The following is a 9680-nucleotide window of genomic DNA, read 5'->3' on the forward strand; positions in this document are numbered from 1 at the left end:
GCAAGAAATAAGATTGTTTTGAATTGGTCGCGTGTCGCGTTTACCCTGGCTACCACCTTATACGGGGTTTTAAAACCCATTAACAAGCGTGGAAAACTGGATAGGCTGTGAGAAGCAATATCCATAATATTGAATTCTGTCAGATAAACCAGCTACTGTCATTTTGCAAAATAGGCTATAATAATCCATTTAACGAAATGACGAGCTGGTTTGATGTTGCTTATCAAGAACATCCAGAAAAATCAAGCTGAATGCATTAAGTAACATTGATAGATTTTCTCTTTCGTTAATAACATGTAATAGCTTCTTTCAGCGATCTGTGTACCGCAAATAGCTGGTCATGAGGATGCAAAGATAATCTCTATCAATGTTATACCCCAGACAGACTATGGCTTATATCATGTAGGGGAAATGTATGTAATGTCGGCCTAAGTGTCCCTAATTTGGGCCCATACATAAATTCAGCAATCGACTAAATTTTCAATAGCAACCAAAAATATCCATTAGTACCGTCCCAATGACGCGTTCATCTAGATACAATTGATAAATAGTAGATTTTTAGCGATGGGCCCAATCTTAGATCCATAGGCCAACATTAGAGCATAGTCTTGCAATGAGCACTCATACATCTAGTTTTCACTGGAAATCCTATGTATGAGTGCTCATTGCAAGACAGCCTATATTACACGATATAAGCCATAGTTTGTACGGGGTATTAGGACCTAATACATTGTTCAGCTTGAAATTCATTTTTTCTTCAACAGCTTGATTTTTTTTTAAATAACTTGGCAACCCAGGATGGCATGACACACCAGACGAAGAACACAAATTGCGGTTGATCCTTGTTCATCAGATTAAATCAAAGAAAAATACGTTGTGTGGAGTCCGTTGATTTTATAAGCCAGCATAATGCCTCGTCGAGTTCGTACGCCAAAACGAAATCCTAGAGGTTTGGGAGCTGAGCAGCAAGAAGACGATATTAAAGGCGACGGACCAAGCTCCAAGCGTGAAGCGCCTGCCAAATTGATCGCTTCCACCAGACGATCGCGTTCTGAATCGCGTTATACCATCGATAATAAACGATCCTACAGGAAACGGTACCATTCGGAAGGAAATGTAAAATCACTTTGGGAACTGCACCAGCTTCAAGGAACGACGCAGCTTATACCGAAGCTTTCCTTTGGCCGTGCCATTCGGCAAGCGATGTTGCGGTACTGCTTTACCGGTTATCGAATTACAGTGGATGCCCTAAAGGCTATCCAAGAAGCGGCCGAAATGTATATGGTGCAGCTTTTTGAGGATTCTCACTTATATTGCCTCTACCGTAGGCGTTCAACGCTGATGCCTAAGGATATGCAACTAGCTTTGTTCACGAGGGAGAAAAGGTAGAACGAACAATTTGGTCTTGATCAGGTAACAATGGTCCATTAGGTCACCAAAAGCAGATTGTAGACGTAAAGATTGAAAGAATCAAGACTGAATTTGTATGTTTAGTTTAGACGAAACTTTTCGTAGTTCAATGATCCAATAAATTAAAAAAAAAAACCTGAGTTCTTGAGTTCGACAGATCAGCAATTGGAAAGGCGTCATTAGCTTATGTAAACAAATCTTGCGGCCTTTTTTTCGTGAATCGGAGCTGACTTAAGCAAAGCCAGTATTTTCACCATCAGGTAGGGAAAAGCATCCCCCTGCGCTTTGATCAGAGAGCTTAGAAGGCATCGTTGTGCCATGTGCCATGCAGTTTGCTCAAAAGTGCCTGAGTAAAATGCTAGTACCTTCGATGATTACCCGTAGTTGCGATAGTGAAGATGTATACCCATATTCTCGTTAATCTTGGATTTTGTATAGGGATGGGTTTCGGGTGTGTACGAGCATATGGGTGATAATATTAAGTTCACGTTCGAATAAAGTTGAAACATTGAGAAATGTATCACAGCCGATGAACCATTATGATGGCCCACATTACCGTGCAGGTGCCGTGGGTTGGTAGGGTCCAATATGGGATAGCTTGATGTTTATAAAGTACTATCAGTTAAAACTGTATTTTTGAGCTTTATCTCTATATATTATTTTGTGTTTCCTAGCAGATAATCATGCTGGTGTTCGCTGATTGAAAGAGTAAATGGGATAAGCATTGAGCTGTCCATAGTTGGGCGTTGTTGAACAAAATAATTTTAAATGTAACTAATACATACTTTACAAAAACTAATCATCTTAACACTATTTGATATTACTAACCGCACCGAGCGTTCATTCCGGGTGGTGAGCGAACCTGAAGAAGACTACAGGATGAGTGGTACCATGAGCCCCTTCTCGGAACGAGTTTATTGTTAATGGACCTGGTCTACGATTCAAAGTTGGATTCTGTGATGATAAGTATCACATAAAAGGTAAAATAGGTTGCATCATCTTCATCGAAATGTAAGTATTATTGACAATAATCATAACAATCGACTCGCATAAGTGATGATTCATTTACATAACATAAACTTTTAAATACATATACAACAGGGGAGGGCGGGTCCAACAGGGCATCCGATTGAAGCGATTTGGACGGGCAGAAGGGGAATGCCAACTCCCTGTTGATAAAGGGTTGGCTCTTCTCCCCATTTATTGGGGCATCTTCCTGTTTGAGAGCTCGTCTTTTTGACCAATTGTGCGTAGATGCGTATAGGCGATTTTGCCTATCGATCCACCCAATCCGTTTTTGGCCCTTCATACAGCGACATGTTGAGGACAATCAGAGGTCATTAAACTTGATCAAGACAAACAGAGAAGAGAGCCCACTGCTATCGGACTTCGTTTCCGTGGGTGGTAAACCACTATCATGCATCAGGTAAGGAAAAGCTTCCCCTATCAGATAGTGCTGTTGGTTTGAGTAGACAAGCTCCAATTCACGAGAAAAGGCTGCAAACAGTTTTGTATTTTCCACGGTAAAGTACCAATCTATCAAGCGAATTACCGAACAAGCAAAGTAAATAAACATTATTGTTCCACAGCCAGTGAACTAAAAGTATTGCATTCATTACTTGACAACATTTTAGTAATTTTAGATTATTTAGTACATAGTGGTATTTATAAGTTATACCAAGAAGCGGCGCCGGTGGTGTAGTGGTAAGTGTGATTACCTCTCACCCCAGCAGGCCTGAGTTCAATCCCAGTCGGCGCCGCCGGGATGTTCTGAGGCATAACATCTCTGATCACGCCTTCCTTCGGAAGGGAAGTAAAGCCGTTGGTCCCCGGTTCATGAATTGATGAGTCGATAGGTAGGGTAAAGGTGTGGGAGCTGGCTCCCTGGCGTCGGTTGCATTGGCGCTCAGCACGGAAAACAAATCAAGGAAAAAGAAAGTTATACCAAGCGCTTATTTGAACATTTTTTTCAGGTTCTATAATTGTTTTTGTCTCCCAGAAGCTCCGTTATCGACATGAAATTTTTCACTTCTGAATGAAAGTCATCCGATGCTAACGCAAAAAATCTGGTTGCCGTTTACTCTGACAAAAAATAAATCACAAACAGTGCTGATTGTTCGCAACATTTTCTTTTGGTGGGCGTGGGACTCCTATTATAACATCGACTCTGATGTGCTCAACAAAAGAGAAAATCGACCAATGCAATATTCAGCTTGATATGTATCAACGGGAAGTCCATTAAAGTCACTAGGTTGTTTTTTAATGAAACGCCACTTGATTTTCACATACGAAAAAATAAATGAATGCCTCACACATAATGGTACACAATGTGCATGTTTGTATAATGGCTGAACATTTTATCACAGACTAATTGCATTAGGTCCTAAGTCTCGTCCTAAGTAACATCGATAGATTCTCTTTGTCGACTTTCTCTTTCGTTAATAACTTGAGCACATAACCGTTTTTTGTTGTGTTTGTCATATTAGATGCTAGATAAAAGCTTCTTTATCGATCTGTGTATACCTGGGAATGTCTTTACATGGCTGTGGGGATACAAAGGGAAAGTCCACGAAGAAAATCTGTCATTGTTGCTTAGGACCTACACTCAAAATAATGTTAACGTCAATGCTACGAGAAAACAGGTATCTTCAGTAGACAGATCGAGGCACCTCACCTCACTCGTGGCGCAGAATAAAGGAAACTTACATAAAGCGTGTTAAAGGACTTTCCTTCCATGACAAATAAAAAATCTACAAATTTCATTGCACAATTCGAAGTAATACAAATACTAGCTATTTTTATCCAACATTTCATTACAGGACTCAGGAACATTAAATTTGAGAAACTCAAACTCTTCTGGCTCCGGAAATCTGTCTATTACCGTTACAGAATCACCGTTTTCCGCACAATCTGCTATCATATCTAGGTAGCCAAACCAGTAAATTACAATGCCGCTACCAAACCTACAAGAAAAATGTTCCATTTAGGTCCTCTATGATTTGATCAACAACACTAAACTACTGACCTGTTCCCATAGCTTATTAACTGGTCCCTCACGTATTTCAGGTGCGAGTCCATGTCTCCGAATGAAGCTTTGCTTTCGATCCAATTGACCACCCGTCCCTTGTACATGCAAGGAATTGCCAGCTTCAGATCCGGTGTTTTATCATAGCCAGTCCTCCTTAGGTCACCTTCATCGTAGAAAACCATTCCCATGTCACGAGCCATCTGCTTCAACTTGACCTCGTACTCCTCTCCGATGCACCTTCGAATAGTGTCTGTAATGGGACCTTCCATGTTTTCGTTGAACAAACAGTAGCTCACATTAGCTCCCAATAAGGATTCAGAAATTATGTCCGGGTTTTTAATCATTTCGCTGACTTCAGATCTCGTTTTGTCAGAGTACTTCTTCAGAAGGATGATTCGGCACAGCGATAGTGGAGGGATTCTCAGTGATATGGACATTCTCAGCAAGACATCCAAGTCCCCGCTGGATTTGACCTTCCTATAGTAGTCTCCTAGTAGGTCTTCTGCGCGTGCACTGATTTTGGCATGGGTCTGTTTCAATCGTTGCTGGACTTCCCGTGATAAAATGCTTCCCAACATTTCGGGCTTATGCTGAGGGAACTTTTTAATCAGCTCACGATTGCAGTCGATGGACAAACCTTTAAATTTGTGTATGAATAGCTGGATTTCACTGTACTGGTCATAATTTAAAATCACCATTTTATAAAATAATAAGCTATATTTAAACGCAATGCGTAAACTAATCACTTTGTTCTTTAAATATGTATAGTTATGTATAAATCTTTAATTTAGATCACGAACAAAATAAAAACTGTTGTTATCTGCTGTTTTCAATAAACAAAACAAAAAACAAAAACACATGCGAAGAAAATAATGTCAAACCACAGCGAGGTACTAGAAGAATGAAAGTGCTGCCAATAAAAGCTATATTTTGGAACTGTTTTTCCACCTGATACACGGTACACGGAAATACGAAACATGTCAAAATCGAGATAGAAAGTATCTACACACGGTGTTTCGTGAAAACCCATTTATGGGTAAAAAAAATACCCATTTTCAAACCATGTATGCAGCTGTCAAAAAATGGGGGAATTTGAAAATCTTAAGTGGGTGAAAAAATACCCATTTAAAGAATCAGTTCACGATTACATAATGGGTATATTTTTTACCCACTAATGGGTGAAAAAACACTTGGAAATTTTATCGTCTCATTCCGTCACCGACCATTGGGAATGCAAACAGTTTCTGTCCGCTTTTTTTTTTAGCAAAAATGGACAATCTCTGGAAAAGGCTAGATTCCGAAACATTGGAGAGACTTACGGATAAGTCTATACAGTTTTATCCAATATGGTACTATAATATCTGTTGTAATATTTTTTTGCGCTACACCTGCATTTATTTTCAATGTAAATATTAGAAAGTTTTTTATATCAACGAGGACAAATAACCCAGCACCAGCATCCTCCATTTGAAGAAATGGTTATTTTTTTACCCATTTTACGAAAAACATAATATAAGAAGATGGGTAAAAAAAACACCCATTTATTGACAGATCCCCCTTTTACCCATTAATGAGTAAACCATAAATTACCCATTAAATGAGGAGGGGCACTTTTAGCGAAAATGGGTGTTTTTATACACATTAATGGGTTTTTGCGAAACACCGTGCACTGTAACCAGCGTAAACACATAAATGAGTAAAAAAATAAACATTTTTTATATTTATATGCAGCTGTCAAAAAATGTGTAAATTTGAAGACCCTAAAATGTGTAAAAAAATACACATTTTAAGAATGCAGTACCAGTCAAAAAATTATCATTATCACTCAACTTTTCGTGAAATATATCGTGAATTGGTAATCAGTAATTTACAGGCAACCAATTCGCGATATATTCCACATAAAGTTGATCGATGTTACAAAACCATTCATGGACTTTACTGACTACCATAACCATAATCATTAATGTTCTCAAACCATAAGTAAAAACGTTCTAATATAGTTCTCTTTCCGAAAATGTATGGAGAAAACAAGAATTTTGAATGGTAATGGTTCTTAACAACCCATTATTTGTAAGGTCCACTTCCAAATAACTATAATACATAAGGTTAAAACTTTATCATTAAACGTTCATGTAAAGTTCCATAACCATTTCAGTTGAAGTTTAGTAGGGATTATAAACAATTTTAAACTATTTTAGGTAAGGTTTATGTTATGGTTCGCGCTTATGCGGGTACACCTCCGGTGCCGCTACTTATTTCTGTTGATGACATTTCTTTTTAAATAAAATATACACGCTAAGGTCAGATAACCCAAATGTAGGTTTACTTTACCCAAATCAGGCGTAAACTGCACAAACTCAGATATGGGTAAAATTTTTAACCAGAATATGGGTAAATTTAAGTCAAATTTGCATAAAGATAAATCATTTATGGAGCATAAGATCCCATAATTGGGTTAAAAAAATTACCCATATGTGAGTTTGTGCAATTTACGGCCAAGCTCGGTAATCTCTTTGTACCGTCTGGGTAAACTGATCTGAGCGTGTATACAATAATCGAGCAATCTTTATTTTACCATTGACACAAATAAGAAAATTCCGAAGTTAATAAAAAACCATGCGTACCCATTATATTTAATTCTAGAAATGATTACTTTTTACACATTTTGCTGTAAAAACCGTTCTTGAAAAATGTGTAAAATACACTTCTTTTGACGTTTGCTGGGTTTACACATAAATGTGTAAACGCAGTTTACACATTTTATGAGTAGGCCGAGGAGTAGGCCCCTTTTTTCGCGAAATGTGTGAAATTTTACACATTAATGTGTTTACGCTGGTTACCGTGTAGGACAGGACTTGACAATCGGGTAGCGATTTCGAGCCAATTTGCTGTCAAATCAGAGCCAGTTGCTGATTGGTCGATTTGATAGTAGCAATCGTGGAATAAAAAGGACAGAAGGATGACATCAATCTGACTAGCAGTGATGCCGAAAGCAATGTTGACGTCAATTGTGTTGTTAGTTGTTTATATTTGCGAAAGGAAAAATGGAAAATAGGGTCCACGGCGTGCTTTAAGTGCCTTCAACCGGTGGAACCTAACGATTTTAAATTGGCTTTTCGTTTGTCCGCAGTTTGATTTGTCAAATGAGCGGTTTGACCTGCCAAGCGGGCGATCAGATATGTCAAACGAGATGAGGTGCAAACCAAGTCAATATTAATTGTACGCCTGTTTGTGTCCTTGCTGATTATATGACGCGATCCGATGAGTAGATGGCCGTAGTGTTTAACGTCTTTTAAATATGGCGTCTTTGGCAAGAATTTGTATGCTGCTTATATGAGCTGTCACGTCAGTTCGTCTATTAGTCCCAAGTACATCTATCCAGCTTTCCATGCTCGGTAATGACGGCCTGTTTGAATGGCTAAATGTATCCTTTTTGACACTATCTGGAGGTTCGGATTTTGACCCTTCCTTTTCCCTCTCCCAGGAACAGAAGAAAATGGAATAACATACGCCCTCCAGCGAGCCCACCAGGTAGTGTCAAAAAGCACAGTGAAGGATACATTTATTCATACAAACGTGGAGGCGAACCAGCCTCACGCTGAAAACCTCATTAATAAAGATAAATCAATCAATCAATTGATACAAACAGGCCGCCATTACCGAGCATGGAAAGCTGGATAAGCGTACCCCATTCTAGTCGAAATTCTAGTACAACACTATGTTTGTTTTGATTTGTTATGAAAGTTTTACAGATAAAATGAGGGGTTCGTGGATTTTCCTATGTTTCGAGGGGTGAATCGATTAGTTTGGGACCGAAGAGAGTACCAGAGCTGAGCCAAAAAGTTGAACACGTTTCTTCGGGAACTTCTAGTCTTAGAGTTACCTCTATGCTAGTACACGGATAGAAATCTCCTTATACCTTTTGGCAAATTTCCATTGCTGATTATTCATAAATTGTATAAGTCAACTAATAAGCAGACGCCTTGCAAAAAGTTAATAAAGATCATGTGTCAAATGAAATGTATAAGCAGTCACACATACCTTTTATGCATTCTAATAGGACCTATGTGGTTTGTCTTATGGAATGTATAAGCATAGAGGTAACTCTAAGACCACTGGGTCCCGAAGAAAATCATTATTATTTTTGGCTCACTCAGTACCAGAACAACGGTCCCAAGCAGTCCCAAGCTATTTCACTCACCCCTGCATGTTCTGCATGAATCCACACACCCCTGATGTTATCTGTCAAACTTTCATAGCGAATCAAAACAAACATAGTGTAGTAATAGAATTTCAACTAGAATAGGGTACGTTAATCGTTTGCTTGGGACCAATAGGCTACTAAAGTGGTGAGCCAATTTAAAATCGTTAGTTTCGTATTGATTGTTGGTATAAGCAACAATCAATACGAAACTAACGATTTTAAATTGGCTCACTACTTGACTAGCCTATTAGTCCCAAGCAAACGATTAACGTACCCCATTGTAGTCGAAATTCTAGTACTACGCAATGTTTGTTTTGATTCGCTATGAAAGTTTGACAGTTAAAATGAGGGGTTATTGGTTTTTCCTATGTTTCGAGGGGTGAATCGATTAGCTTGGGACCGAAGAGAGTACCAGAGCTGAGCCAAAAAGTTGAGCACGTTATTTCGGGACCTTCTAGTCTTAGAGTTACCTCTATGGTATAAGGCTGATTCTTTGGCAAAAATGTATAAGTGAAACACATGAATTAAATAATTGATTTTCGTTTCGTGTAGGTCCCCAAGAAACGTGCTCAACTTTTTGGCTCAGCTCTGGTACTGTCTTTGGTCCCAAGCTAATCGATGCACCCCTGGAAACATAGGAAACTCCACGAACCCTTCATTTTATCTGTCAAATTTTCATAGCGAATCAAAACAAACATAGTGTAGTACTAGAAATTTGACTAGAATGGGGTACGTTGATCGATTTGCTTGGGACCAATAGGCTAGTCAAGTAGTGAGCCAATTAGTTTCCACCGATTAGTGAATGTATGCGTCAGTCAGGAGAGTCGCGATTTAGCGTAACTTTTAATCTATTTTGATTGATTATCGCTTGAGTGTGCATAAAACACACTAAAGCGTGTAGTCTAGTACTTCAGAGCGTTTTTTCGCCTTTTGCGTATTATCTGTCAAAAAACGTTTTTCGTGCGAACTCGAATTGCTTTTGCTTTACGTTTGTCTGTCCTGAAATTGGCTCATTCTTTCATTTTAGTTTGTAACGAG

At 38.7% G+C, this 9680-nt stretch overlaps 1 protein-coding gene across 1 annotated transcript; it reads right to left on the minus strand.

Annotated features, from left to right (window-relative positions):
• Positions 1–4180: 4180 nt before the first annotated feature.
• LOC135698093 (CDAN1-interacting nuclease 1) lies at positions 4181–5213 on the minus strand. Its single transcript, XM_065217949.1, has 2 exons — positions 4436–5213; positions 4181–4373 (listed from the first exon to the last, which is right to left on the minus strand). Exons 1-2 carry the CDS (start codon positions 5134–5136, stop codon positions 4199–4201), a joined length of 876 nt encoding a protein of 291 aa, XP_065074021.1. The 5' UTR covers positions 5137–5213; the 3' UTR covers positions 4181–4198.
• Between the last annotated feature and the right edge of the window lie 4467 nt (positions 5214–9680).

The sequence above is a fragment of the Ochlerotatus camptorhynchus genome, unplaced genomic scaffold (assembly GCF_037179485.1).
Source record: "Ochlerotatus camptorhynchus isolate MF236.1 unplaced genomic scaffold, CSIRO-AGI_Acam_v1.1 ptg000008l, whole genome shotgun sequence".
Lineage (NCBI taxonomy): Eukaryota > Metazoa > Arthropoda > Insecta > Diptera > Culicidae > Ochlerotatus > Ochlerotatus camptorhynchus.